Raw genomic sequence first — 15,658 nt, forward strand, 5'->3', positions numbered from 1 at the left:
TATATATATATATAAAATAAAATTAATTTTTAATAACTTTAATAAATTATCTATTACGACAACTTGATAAATTTTACATCTGAATTTAGTTGAATTAATTTTATACTAATTACGAAGAAAATACGAACGTATCATAGCTTATAATTTCCCAATAGACAATTTCAAAATCCTGAATTGATAATTACAGCACAAAGAACCAGGAAGAAGAGTGCATCACCCATGAGCCCGCGGGAGTTACGAGTGGCTGAATTTGGTGCTCTAGATACACATATAAATGACAGATACTATTCCATCATTTTCCTCTTTTGTTGCATCTCAAGAGTATCCGCAACTATCATTACCTCGTTGTTCGTATGTGCCTCCGTGTTTCATTTCTTACGAGCATACATATGCTCATATTTTTCATAAGAGTGCTCAAGTCCTTGACTTATGTCGAGTACCTACACCGCTATTGTCAAACTTTCCACTCTCTTTAGAAGTTTCTTCTGACTTTGCCCGAGCTCTCCCGTCTATGTTGACTTCACGACTCCATCACTCGACACCTTACGTTATCTGGTCACTTTCTCAAATTTCTGGCGAGGAAGCAAAATGAAAAGAGATGTCGACGGCCATTTTTAAAGTACCAACCCTTTCTTTAGTACATGGAAAGAATGATATCGCTGAAATATTAAAAAATTTAGTTGCATTCACAGATCTGGAAACAATTTTGTTAGATCATTAAAAGTTATTAGAGAATACTTAAGCATTAATGATAATGCTGCAAAAATAGTTTAGGATTAATTCAAGTGTTCTACATAATTATAATATTTTGATGGTCCAAACAAAATTATTTTCGGATCTATATATATCTAACTAAATGTTTAGATACTTCATAACTGTTCTTTCCATGATACCTATAAGTTTCTTAAAATTGTTCTACATTTTTTTTTTGTTTATTGCAAATATTTGTAGATAGAATTACTTCCGAGAATTTTATTTCTCTTAATTATATTCTTTTTAATTTGAATTTGAAATTAGTTATTAATATTATCAGCTTACACCGTTTTATTCATGATTTAAATCAATATTATTTATATAACACATAAATGTGTGTGTGTGTGTGTGTGTGTGTGTGTGTGTGTGTGTGTGTGTGTGTGTGTGTGTGTGTGTGTGTACAGGATTATATTTAAGTCTAATAGATATATAGGATTACTGTCGTAAAAAAACGATTCCATTGCTAGTTTATATAGTCACTTTATCCATCTAGCAGATTTATTGCTTTGTAAATATATATGATGCATTTCGAACGTATTTTATGGTATATCAATTATTTTAATTATTGCTCGTAATTCAGTCTTCTCACACAAAGACAAAATAAGATATCATCTGTCCACATTCTGTTGATCAACACAATTAGCTGAGAAATAAAACCGTCATATCCGCCAGGTTAACAAGCGTGTTTTATAGGAGTTTCACTTGGAAGTATCCGTTTCCCCTTTAGGAGTTCTCCCCTTTAGGAGTTGGATCTTGGAGAGATTCAGTGGGTGTAGCGAGGTCTGCAGAAGGTTATAGGCGAAATTCCCGGGAAACTCTCGAGCTGCGAATCTCCGCCAATAGACGAGGCGGAGTCGAATCGTCGTACGAAGGTCCGGGACGCGAGGAACGAAGTGGATTAATTAGAACTGCCCGTTTCGTCGATGGAACGACATTAACTCACTTCCCTTTATGTCTGATCGTTTGTGATTGCGATTAAAGGCTTAAACACCATTACTTAATGATCGGTCGAACAAAACGTGTATTAGATCCGAGGAAATAGATCGATCTTCGCAAAGCTGGTCTTGTCAAAAGACTTATCGTATTCCTTCTTTCTCGCAATTGGCACGTTCCGTGTTAAAGATTTTTTTATCTCTTTTAAGAACGAGAATTTAACTCCGATATTTTTTGCAATAACAGCATTAATTTCAATTAACTATTCTGTGATATAAAACAGAGTCTGCTGCAAAATTAATTTATTTTTTCAAACAAAAATCTGCTTACATAAACTTATATTAATTAATTAAGTTAATTCATTTTAATATTTATGTGTTCGAGTCTTATCAAAAATATCGCCCACATAATAAATCACGAAATCTTATCTATCTTTACTATAAAAAATAGTGTTTAAAATTTATTTTCTATTTAAAATTTATTTTTCAAAACAAACGTTTAACTGTTTCAGCTTTAAACGTTTCAGTATTTTAAATTTAAATACTATATTATTCTAGGTCAAGTTTTTTAGGTTTTCTAATAAGTCATTACCTAAACTTTAGATCTTAAGCTAAAACAGTTTTTGACGTTTTCATTTTAAAACACTTTTTAAAACTAAACATCTTTTTAAAGTATTTTCAAATAGTATACTTTCAAAATTAAACATCTTTATACATTTTTAAATAAGATACTTTTTAAAATTAAACACTTTTTAGCGTTTTACATGCTCGTTTAAAGCCAAAACATCTTTAAGTACTTATTTAAAAAAATGGAGAAATAAAACATTTTAATATCTTAAAATTAAACATCTTCTTTTATAAGTGTTCTTGTAAAGCAGTAGATAAAGACGATATACTGTTATGCGGCATCGTTAAATGAAGTTTAACGTAATGCGAAATACAAACGAAAAGGAAAAAATTTACAGCATGAGTCACGTTACGGAACGAGGAAAATGTAAGTTCCACTGGAGGGAAAAAGTTCCTTTGCTCCCCATCAAATCTCTGTCATTTAAATCCTGCTGCGCACAGTCGGGTTTAGTTCGCTTACAGAGTACTTCTGCAATACTCTCCACTTGTCTTCGTTAGTGCTTTTTCTGGGATTAAAATAAAGTAAGATGGACGAAATTTTTTCGCGATTTTCTCTTTCGATTAGTGATTAGATTATTTTCTTTCAAATATTGCTTCTTTATTTTGCACGGCAATAGTGAAAATAAATTGTGTACGTCGTGTTTCCATAGATTACTGTCCGCCTACTTTATTTTAAAGACGTCGTAATTTGCTGGAAAGGATAATTTTATAAAACTTTTTCGTAGCAATTATACGTGAATCAATTTCAAATTAATTCTCATCATCAATCGACGATAGAATCGTTTAATAATTAAACTTGCGAATATATTCCAATTTCTCTTACTATATCGACTATGAATACATCACTGTGTATTTTGTCACATTTTTCTGAACTCACAGTAATCTTTAAACTTTTGGCATTTGTGGAAAGATAGTATGTAAGTTGGGATTTTCTGGGCGTGTACATGTGCGCATGATTATACCAATATCCTACGTCGAGTAATGTAGAAAATGTAAATTGGATTCGTACCTTCCCTCTTAGTGAAGTAAAAGCATTAAAGTCTTACGTAAGCGTAGGACTATTAATTATGTTTACCGATAGCGGTAAATACAAAGTAAAGAGGAACGTCGCTCTCTACGATATTATTACATCTCTATTAAAATGCTATCAACGAAACACGAAACACATAACGAAGTAAAGCGGAGTAATTTTAATCATTGTCAGAGAACCGTGGGGGAAGCTTATTCACAAATATACGATCTACAAAAGCTTTCGATAAATTCAACGCGCTTAACAATGCCCTACGCTGATAAATTGCGGCATGACGTTTCTTCAACTCGACGACGCGGCGCATAAATCAAAACAGACAGTATTGTATCGAGACAATCGACGCGGCGGCTGCGTAAGGCCGCGCAAGTACGCCATTGCTGCACCTCTGCGTCTGATGCAGCATTCGCCTTTAATATTTCTACCCGCAGAGTAGATGGTGTACGATGCATCGTGGAAAATGAAGGAAAAAGGAAAATGCACGCTGTCGATGAAAAGTGGGGAAACGCCCTTGCCCGATTGTCCTCGACCCTTATTGGCCTTTCTCGCGTGCTTTCATCCACCAACGCGGCGCTCCACCGTATAATTGGACAAACATTGGCTGATATTTATGAAAGTGTTATGTTCGTTGTTCGCACTTTACGCACAGTTACGTACAAATATAAATTCTGTGGATTCGAGTGCCGTGAGAGAGAGAGTGAGAGAGAGAGAGAGAGAGAGAGAGAGAGAGAGAGAGAGAGAGAGTATCATGAAATAAAAATGCTCGTGGAAACGAAATCATCCTCGAGCCAGATGCTTTTACAGTCAGGTCAGGTACCTGAGGTACGTACATGAGGAAAATGTCACGAATAAATTTGAAGTAATAAGAAATTACGGAGAGAGAATATAAGATGGAAAGAGATTGTACAATTGATATTCAAATGCGTTTGTGTTAACAGTGACTTGTTGATGTTAATTGGAAAGTACATAGAAAGTATGTAAAGTAAGCTAAAGCATTTCTTTGAAATGCACTTCTGGAAAATACAGAATGAGATATGGAAGCGGAATCGATCTTTTAAAAGCATTTCATAGTAATGTTTCAATACGAAATTTTCTCTAGTGTATAATTTTGTTATTAATGTGAAGAGAGTTAACATTAAATGAATAAAAATTAAATTGAGCTGTTAAAATAATCATATGTGATTTAATGCACATTAAAAGCTAAAATAAACAAAGAAACTTACCGTTTCCTGCTGTTATGATGTTTCCCAGCTGCAATATCTTGCTTAAGGTTTTTCCACTTTCCTCAGGTGTAACTGATGCACCAGCTTCTTGTTGCGTCATTCCCATCTGTAACGTAAACAATATTTTAATGCTCAATGCTCTTGCTTGAAGCAAAATTGCTTAGGGTTGCCGCACACAAAATTTCTGTAATAGTAACATTAAGACGTGAACTTAAGTTGATGAGCCAATCAGGATATTGCTTTAGATCTACGTATTTTAACGGAAATAGCAGTAAACTTATCCATAAAGCGAATTTCAACCGATTGAAATTCATCTAATTGTAAGGTTATGGATAAGTTTACTGTTATTTCCATTTCCGTTAGATTATGTAGATCTAAAGCAATATCTTGATTGGCTCATCGGCTTAAGTTCACGTCTTATGGTCACTGTTGCGGAATTTTGTGTGCGGCAACCCTTATACAAATAAAATATAAATATATCTTAAATTAAAATATAAATTATGCTTCCGTTGTGATTTTAGTATGAATTGTTAATTACTTACTTTTACTGATTATAAATTATCTCAATTACAAATATATTAACTATATCTATTCAGCATCATTTAAATATAACATTTAAGTAACGTAAGATTTAAAGATTCGTGTTTAAAATTTGTGTAAAATCTTATTATAACGATATCTTTTAAAATGCATTGTTTTTTAATTCGCGAAGAATTAAATAGGTTTTTCTCGTAAAATTATTTAAATTTTACGAGAAATTAACAGATCTGAATTAAACTGATCAAATATACCCTTCAATGCTACTTGATAGCACGCTAATAATAAGAGATGATATTTAAGCATGAACGACCTAATTCGTAACTCGATTCTCGTTTACTTGGATATCCTTGACCTGGCGCGAACGGTAATATTAATTAACATCTAATTCATAGAGCTCTCGTAGATTGTGTCTCACTGTGGTTTCCTTCAACTTTATTAACGTGATTACACAAGGAGAAATGTTAAGAAACACTCGAAAGATGATCATGAAGAAGGAAGGACTTTCGTTATAAACGAAAACTTATCTCTCTCTCTCTCTCTCTCTCTCTCTCTCTCTCTCTCTCTCTCTCAAGTATTCAAACTAAGACTAAATATATGTACCTATGTCACCTAATATTTAGTTTACGTGCACTGCATTTTATTAAAGTACTACAAGTACTTGTATTATAAGTAATATTTCGCAAAAATTATCATTGTGGATTTGAACAACTTACAAATTTCGGAGAATATAATCAAATATGATTATTGATCCCTTCAAATCTCTCGATAAAATGATAAAAACTTTCAGAACATGTGCGTTATTTTATGCAAAACGCTTGGAGAAGTTAGTGGCAGGCTAAAACTTTATTTATTTTATCATCTCAATTTATATTCTAGAAATTTTAACATTTTATTGACACATTGAGAGAACATATCTTTTTTCTATAATTTATAAGTAAATTGAAATCTTTGCAATTTAAAATCAAATAAAAATTAAAGTTGCTCAATAAGCGTGTGAATGCATTAATTTTGCGACGATTAAATTAATTATCGATATTACAATTATCGAATTATTAAATTTTAATACGTTTTAAATATTCATAAAAAGATAATACTGTAATAGAAAAGATAATATTTTATTATTAATAGGATATCATATTTATATATATCCAATTTACATTCTGAATTATCTTTAATAAAGAGTGTCACATTATATTCACAAAAACTTCAACAGTCATTTAATAATTTTCTTTGTATTGTATATTATATTATTAGAATAAATATAATAAAACATAATAAATTATGTAACATAAAATACAATAAACTAATATAATTTTAGTATATAATCAACTACATTTCGTTTTTTTTTAGAAAGCATTGAGAAAAATAACTTTTGTTGTTCTACTAAAATAAATACAAAGACTGGATGAAACGACAAAATTCAATTTTCTTTTCTTCAGAAAATGAGAAAAACGGTTGTTTCTTCCAAAGGATTTCTGTTTCTCGCAAATGCATTCTTCCCAAGTTTCGACCATACTGTGATGACCTTCGAAGTAGGACGATAGTAAATACATATATCTTTACAGATACTAGTGAATCCATGTGAAAGTCAAATTCATAATCAAGATGTAAATTGCACCACATCTGGTCGATTGTCAGTACTCTCTTTTCTTCTCTCTCTCTCTCTCTCTCTCTCTCTCTCTCTCTCTCTCTCTCTCTCTCCCTCTATCCATTGAACTTCGCCTTCTGCTTGTGCTATGCTATTGCTCTTCTTGTCCAAGATACTAACCGGTCTCTTGTTCGTCCCTGCACGTGCAAACACACTTCCCTTATAGATACCCTAGCTACATTATTCGGCATGTTGAACGTGGCATAATGTGAGCTCTATTGCTGGAACGATTCCAGCGGTCGGAAACAGGTGGGACACCGCCGTGATTTGATCTAGATTGCCTGATGAAATGCGGCAACGCGAATATACATACACATCGAGAATATTAAATGTATAGCAGACCATGGGTCGCTCCATCCTCATTCCTGCCTGCGCATGTCATTTTACCGATCAGCGTAGCTCTCGCACACGGGGCCTTTATGTCGTTATTAAGTTCGACGTGCGTTTGATTGCAACGCGTATAATTTGAAATGACTACCGTCGATAACAGCAAAATAACTGAGCGCACTGTTACAAATATATTTTTTGTTTACACTATAGATCAAAATATTTTTCTCTCGAAATAGAGAGGAATTCTGAGCATAGACATGTAATACCGATGTTTACGACATTCCGAATATTTTAATTAATCATGACTGCGATATTGAATAAATCCATTCTTAAAATATTGGATTCATTTGCACGTGACTCGAACTTCAGGTTTTGTATCGTGTGTCTTGGGAACGTTGCTTTACAAAAATAACGCGTTGTTGTTACTTTTGGTACAAAAAGTAATTTGTTACCTTTACTTAGAAAATAATAGTTCATTACTTTTTTTCGTTTTTTGTTTTAATAATTGATCGTAACAATCAATATTATAATTAAAATTTTAAGCTAATCTTTCTATAGCAAGCTTTTCCTTATATATTAACTTAATATAATAAATTGTGTATAATTTTTTATATTAATATTTTTATTTTTTAATAATATTTATCTTTAAAAATTTTGATTGTAATTCATAAATATAAATTTTATCAAAAATTTTTATGAAACATTATTTTTAAACATTAATATTGTTATTAAAAGTGCATTCTAATTTTTACTGAAAGGAGGCTGTTAAAAAGGTTCGAAAATGAAATAAGAATATTAAAAATTGAATAAATACATTACGTTCATGCTTAATTTTCAAAGTGTTTTTCGAACGCTGCGAAGTTTATTTCTTAATAATTTTATTGTATCCAGGAGATTAAAATCTATAACACTAAAAAACACCATTCCTTTCACTTACATTTTTTTGAGCAGAAATCAGTCTTTTTTTAACATTCTCTTTTATAGCTCACATTACATATATGTACCTATAGGTACTACAAGTTTACAGTATTCGGAATGCCACTTGAAATATAAAGTATTCTTGAGCATAAAATATTCATATTTTCAACATTTATATTTGTATTTAAACAGAATATTTTTATTTAATTAAAAAAATAATGTAATCTATTGAAAATAATAGGGATTAAAGTAACGATAAAACGGATAAATTCGTTCCAGTTACTGCAAAAATGTAATGACATACCGCCGTTACAAGCAGAAAGAAGTATCGGTCGTTATTGAAAAAATGTAACGATAATGATAACAGCGGCGTTACAAATAATGCGCGGTGTTACTTCCCAACCTTGCAAACAATGCGCGCTGCAACTATTCTGACTCTATCAATATTAGAAACACAATTCTATCAGAATGTTTAACTTACATTTTGTATTATTATCACGATTATTGCGAATTATACAGTAAATTACAGTAAATTGCGAAGAGACGTATCAATGTATCTTTTAAACACCATTATTAATTGCCTAATTTATAAGTACACGTATAAGAATCGATATATCTTCACGTTCCAAAATTGTATATCAGAATTTCTCAACATTTACATTTGTCGCGATGGGAGTTGTCGACTGCGTTCCCGATAACACGATGTTCGCATTTGCAAACGTTATGACGCGCGTAACTGAAGTTTTGAGTTCGAGCGTCGTTTCACATGCAGTTCTGTGCAAATTGTCTACCAGCTGGATTTAATCGGCAACATGCCTTATCTTGCTACGATAATGTGGCGTTGGAAAAGAACAGTACAGAAAGCTAAAAAAACTCGCGTGAGAAACGCGTGGACTCTCATAAATTGCAACAGTCGTCCTTCTGAGTATTATCATTCCTGTGATAAATAATCGCATATAACTGTGCCATTTTGCTTAATACTTCTGTAGGCATGAAACATTTTTTACTGCCAAGATAATTTTTTTTTTATTCATATTCTAAGAGATATTTCTTTTTATCTTGCTATATTTTTTATTTTTTACGATAAAAAAATTTTGTTGTATCGTTTATTGTTTATGGTGTATTTTCTGCAAATATATTTCCAATGACGTTATGTTCATATAATAACAGGTAGATTAATAATAATCATTTTGAAAATATTGCTAAATATAATATAAATATATTTTTTTATTTAATATTATTTCACATGATTTGTAAGCATCTAACGTGCAGATGCAACAGTCGACATTCGAAGTCTAATGGACAGTCACGATTCATATCTACGCATATAGCGTGTAATTTATGACTTCAGAAGAAGTATAATCTTATGATAGATGAAAATGGCGATGTGCCCTTGTTTGCGTAGACACTCGTGGAAACTATCGCATTCGCGTGTCCTGACTTATTGGTCACTACAACCATGATAAATAACCGTATTAAGTTGAGAGCTCGTGCGAAAGGAAAATCCGCAATGAAAGAGCGAATAAAAAAAAGAAGTATTGCACCCAGTACAGAGAATTAAATTTTGTCGTAGCCAGCTAGCACAAATTGGAGTTAATTAAACATGTATTCACACGTAGAAATTGCACTAACGCCTATTTATTAGAAATAAAAGCGAACGTTTTATTGAAAGTATCTTTAGTTTTGCTGTGAATTAATAAATTGTATATTAATTAGCAAATCTCAATATAATTCCAAATTATCATATCGCAATATTAATTATTTTCAATATATCAGAGTTTACATATTCATGATGTATCTAATAATAAACATGATTATAAATGTCTTTATTACACTTTTTGTTGATTTAGGCTTATTATTAGCAATATTTAGTGAAAAAAAAAAAATATTTTTATTAGGTGACAACTTATTTGGTGGAAGTTTTAAAGATAATATATATATTATAATTATACTACGCTGTGTTATACTAAATAAAAGTTTGTCAGTAAAACGTGACATATGAAAGAAACTTTTTACATTTGTATTGATAATATTGATTATAGCAAGCTAGAATAAAGATTAGAATAAAGATAAAAAATAAATAAAGAAAAGGGATATAAACATGCCCCAAATTTATATTTTTCATGCTAGAGCAACACGATCTATCGAATGACGAATGATTGTGGTCCATTGAAAAATGGGATCTCTCGTATGAATTACGCGTAATATTGAGCAGCTGATGCGTTTCTCTTATTTATCGGAAATCTTTCCTACGTAAAGAGCATGGCTCTATAAAATTGCTTTCTCTGTTCCAATAAAATAGGAAGAAAGTTCGGCTTGCCGGATGAATGCCATTCTTATTACGAATATATCATAAAAAAGAAGGTCTTTAATTGCGAACCACCAAATAGCAGTGACGTTTATCTGCAATAATCCCTCGCGACATATTTTTTCAGAAACCAAAATGGAGCTTTTATAAAACTTTTTAAAATTAGCAGTTATAAGTTTAGCAGAGTGATATTACATACTTTAATTATATCAAGGGTTTGGCATTAACGGGCGAAGTTTTTAGGATCATACTGGCAAAAGTCAGCGTTCTTTCATTGGCACTACGCTTTTATCGCTATTTTTACGCGAAGGCTATTAAATGTTTCCTCAGTATAATAGTGCAATGTTTTCTAACTTGAAGTTTCTCGAACGCGAATCTTTCTTGGAAGTACTCTTTTACAGGCGTACTGAGTAACTAATCATACTGTAAGCAAAAATGTTGATTTAAAATGGAAATTATAATATAATAAATAATATAGGCCCATATAGTATTAATTTTTTATTAAATAAAGTAATAATTATTATTAATTTTAGAATTTTTGAATTACTAATACTAAAACAGATTAATAAAAAAATTTATTCTTTTTGTGTTTTTCGTTTGCACTGCTAATAATGTTTCTGGAGAACGCAAGAAAAACTTAAGAGGGAAAACTTAAGACTGCAGTTAAATGTATTTTGCAAGACATTAACTCGATGAATTATTTACAGCGAATAAATATTTTAAATCGTCCACGATCTCTTCTCACCGCACAGAAAGCCTGTATATTTACACTCATACTTATACCGTGTACTGGATAACACAAATTACATAAAATGAATATTGTACAAATTTAATTTGCGTAGAAAGAAGACAATTTAATTTATTGATACTAAAAATAATAACTGTGAAAAAAGAATAATGAATGTGGGCAGACATTGTTAAAATAATTCAAGGATTGTATCGCTAGAAAATATACGCGCGTGACAGTTTATACTAGAATGCTGAACTGTATTAACACAAGCCGATAATTTTCTATTCATACAGAGGACTAATTTCATCGATAACGATCCTAACGATCAAACGACAAATTAATTAACAGCTGAATGAGTCACAAGAACAAACGTAGCACGTGTAAACGTGTTAATGACGCGAGCAATTGCACGTCACCGTCGGGCTTTTAAACTACCTTTGACACCTGTCGACTTTATAGCGTTGGGTACCTCGTAAAGCTACGACGTAATCGTTGCCGAGTTGCTCTTTTCAATAGTGAAATGTTCTCGAGATCTTTTGATTTAGTTAGAATAATTTGAGTCTTTAAATGTCAAAATATATTTACCTCTGAATATCGAGTTGACGAACTTACGTCCGTGTGACGCATCAAAGCAAAATAGACCGATTTTTATGTACTTTGTAAAAAAAAATATGTAGGAGTAAAGAACATGTACGGATCGTGATAGCTCGAATTTTTTTATGGGGATATAAAGTACTCATTTGAGTCATTTTTTTTTAAAGAAGTTAGTCCGCGACGACCTACTTCGATGAGGAACCGTTAATATCACGAGTCGCGTGTTTGATTGAATTGAAATACGGGGTAAAAGGGTCGGAAAAATGCAAATGGCGGATTTTTCACTTTTATTGGATTGTTCTTGTTGCACGTGGCGCGAATTAATTCCATCTGAGCATTTTTCCTGCACTTTATTGCTCTCGCGGCCTGATAATTTATTCATTGAAAAGCGATAGACTGATAATGATAAAATTTGATAAAATTTTGCGTTCTCAATTGTCACAATGTTGAATTGCGTGCTAAAACGCGACATGACATTTCACCTTTCACGCGATGATCTAAAAGTATATTTCTGTTTACATTTATAAAAAAATATGTAATTATGGATTATTGAATCTTTAGTAAATTAGGGAAAAAGTCAGCTTTTTCTTCCTATTCTCTGCTTGACGTAAAAAACAGTGACTGCACTGAGAAAAATTTCTGGTTGAAAATGAATGAACCAGAAGATTGATCATATTAGTTAGATTTATCTCTACTAGAATTGCAATATAGATTCAGCTAGATTCAAATTCTGATTTATCTATTTTCAACGAGAATCCCAATTAATGCAGTTAGATTTTTTTTCCAGTGCGTTAATGAAATTGTTCGTCGAAGGGATGTCGTAGAAAAAAAAACGATTCCGAATACGTTATCAAATCCGATAACAATATCGGATGTAGTCAAGCAATAGCCACTATATACAACGTGGTTTGTAAATAACAATAAATGGTTTGTAAAAAATTTTTTCCCGATTTATGAATATATATTCAGAAAAATGCACTTTCGTACTTCAACGAAAGAGTATTATCCTGAAAACAACTGGATAAAACAATCTTTTTAAATCAAAAACACAGCATTAAAGATTAAGTATTAATTGCTTTGATTAATTTCGAAGTAGTTTAAACGTAAATATCATCCTCAAGTTATCTGAAAATATTTACTGCGGACTATCACTTTTCTATTACATGCAAAGTTAATTGCATAAAATAAAAATTAGCGAATTATTGAATATTCAGTAAAAAATTATGTATCTAAAATAGCAATGACTCCTTGATATAATATTAAACAAAAATGTTCTCTAAACATACATCTAATTTTACTGGGAATTATTTATTACAAAACTCATTGCATGTGTGTGTAAATAATGTAATGCACTTACAGACCACAAAAATAGTTTGTCGATAGAAAACTGATGAAATACTCGGAAATAATAATCCGCCGCAGGAAAATAAAAAAATGGAATAAGAAAGCGTTGTACTAGCGACAATTGTATTAGGTACTGCAGCATTTACTGCAGCACTTACAATAATATGTAGCAATACATTTCTATCTACAATGCAGCACGTTGTATTAAGGCGTGAAACCGTCTGGCGCGTGGGTGCAGCGTGCGCCGCATTTTCCATACAATTTCCACGTTGGTGCAAAAGATCCGACCTTTCGTCCTCGTTCTCAAGTTTCTAGAGTTTCTCGCTTTTGCCGGCCTTATGATCAGCCCACGACGAAGAAAATGCGCGTCAGCGGAAAATTTTGTCGGGGCTGCTTGCGTCATGGAGATCGGTTCGCGCTTCTCTCGTGGCGTTTATGATTTTTCTCGAGAAGACCCTTTCTTCTTTTCATGATACTGGGAATGACAAGCTTGCGGATTCCAGTCGTTAGCACTGATACAACTTTATGACAAAAGTTTGTTAATAAAAGTTTGCTTACGATATCGCATGAGGGCGAAGAGATACGGCAAGTCGGAAAAGGTACGATGATTTAGTGGGATGACACGGATTTTTGCTATGGAGATACGAGATGCAGGAAAAGTTGAAAATTCTGGTCCCATAAGAGGGAAAATTCTGATCCCATCGAGAATGAAGATGACTAGCGAAGCACACCTTTAACGAGATTACGCGTCATTTTGCCGCGTTGTGATATGTCTTGGCGCACTTTAAAGAAATTTTAAATCAAGTCGTAAAATTGCGAGCACTTGAAAAAGAGACGATATGATGAAATTGTATACGAGGGGATAAAATTACCGGACATTTTATTTTAAAACGAAAGTCCCATATTAATATTTTTTATTTTTAATTGCGATTCTTTTTATTCTCATAACAGCCAACCAGTACAAGCTTATAAATAAAAGGCATATTCTCAATAATATATAAAGCTTAATATTTTGATCGCAATGATTATGTTGGGTGCCTTCCATTTAGTGATACAAGTCAGCATAAATATATCGTTTTATCTTTGTTATTATAAGATAGAATGACATTTATGTCGACTTGTATCATTAAATAGAAAACACCCGTTTCATAATGTATATTGCACGAAAAATGTCAAAACACAGATTAATATTTTCGTAACATTTTCATTATCGAAAATCCCTGATTTATATGTTATGAAAGGAATACTGTATCATGCATATATCTACTTTCACTCGTGCATTAGTAATTGATCTCTCTGCGAGGCCAACTTATGTATACATGGTTAGCATCTCTACTTACGTTATGAATATTAACACGTAACGAAATATGTATGAAACCTGTCTGATCTTCGATATAATCTTAGTGGTATTCAGTTCCCGCGTTAACGATGAAAATAACGGTGGCATTAAAGAAGAATTGCCAAGAGTCTCATTGGCATCGTGGCTATAAAAGCGAATCTTGCCGCTATATCACGATCAATCTTTAAGGTTTCTCGTAAGGTCTTCCAAATATTGATGTCATATTTGGAAAAAATAAATAAAAACTTACACCATGGATTCGATAAATTTGGAACGACTGCTCGATAGATATAATCGATATCATCTCAATGATCAGTAAATATCTCATAAAAAGTTACGTGTATGAAAAAGAAACATCGTGATCGTAAAGTAGGGTAGCTTAAAAGCAATGCTTTTCAATATCTAAATAGAATACGCGAATAAATCCAAATTTTATTGAAAACATTGGAAAATAAATTATGAAAAGAAACATCTTAACAAACTTATATAGAATAAGACGTCTGCCTAGCTGCTTCCCCTCCCTCCCTTCACTTAATCGAATCTTAATGAATAAATTACATAATAATGCGCTGTTTATGCGCTCTCAAAATCCATAAAAAAAATTTTGTACATTTCGTTTAGGCAAAAAGAAATTTTTTTGGTGAAAAGGTTTGAGAAAACTATCAGCCCCTTCATGTATTAATAACAACCGATTTGGAAAATTAAATATATATGATTTATGCACTATTTATGCGCTTTCATATTCACACAGTTTCAATTTTTGCGCTGCATCTCTTAAAGCACTTTCCTCTTGGAGCAAACAGTCATATTCATCTCTTGGGAGGATGCTGATTGACAACCTATTCAGTCCCTTTACAAAAAAATTTTTTTTTAGCTAAGCGAAATGAGCGCAAAAATGTTTTCTTGCGGAAACGCATAAATAGCGCATTATTATATAATTTATTCATTAAAATTTGGTTAAGTGGGAGGGCCAGCTAGACAGATATTAGAATAAGAATTCATATATAAAGATAAAATATATTTTACTGTATTCTTATACTATATACTTATATTCTTTCAGAAGTATATACTTTATAAAAATAAAATTTCTTAAATTATAAAAGAAATAGCGTTTTAAGGAACATTGAATTACATCAAGTGAAATGCTGCCTTTTATGGTTAGTGTACAAAAACAATTACATTTGTTGAACATTATATGTATACTACTATAATTGTAAAAATTTCTTTGAGAATTTTTCATAAAGCATAGGACAACTCTACAATATTACAGGTCGGTGTAGTTTAAAAAAAAAGTATTAGAATAAATGTAATAACAGTAGCAAAGTGTCTCTACGGCAGAATTTCG

The 15,658-nt window shown here is 31.9% G+C and overlaps 1 protein-coding gene across 3 annotated transcripts in view; it reads right to left on the bottom strand.

The window, feature by feature from the left end:
• The window catches only part of LOC108755440 (regulating synaptic membrane exocytosis protein 2), a 167,328-nt gene that overhangs the window by 108,640 nt on the left and 43,030 nt on the right, over positions 1–15,658 (bottom strand). For all 3 annotated transcript variants that reach the window (XM_018498441.1, XM_018498440.1, XM_018498442.1), the window contains one exon: positions 4,563–4,668. In XM_018498441.1, the coding sequence (XP_018353943.1) occupies positions 4,563–4,668 (106 nt within the window). The remainder of the gene's footprint in view (positions 1–4,562; positions 4,669–15,658) is intronic.

This window comes from Trachymyrmex septentrionalis, unplaced genomic scaffold (genome assembly GCF_001594115.1).
Source record: "Trachymyrmex septentrionalis isolate Tsep2-gDNA-1 unplaced genomic scaffold, Tsep1.0 scaffold87, whole genome shotgun sequence".
NCBI lineage: Eukaryota > Metazoa > Arthropoda > Insecta > Hymenoptera > Formicidae > Trachymyrmex > Trachymyrmex septentrionalis.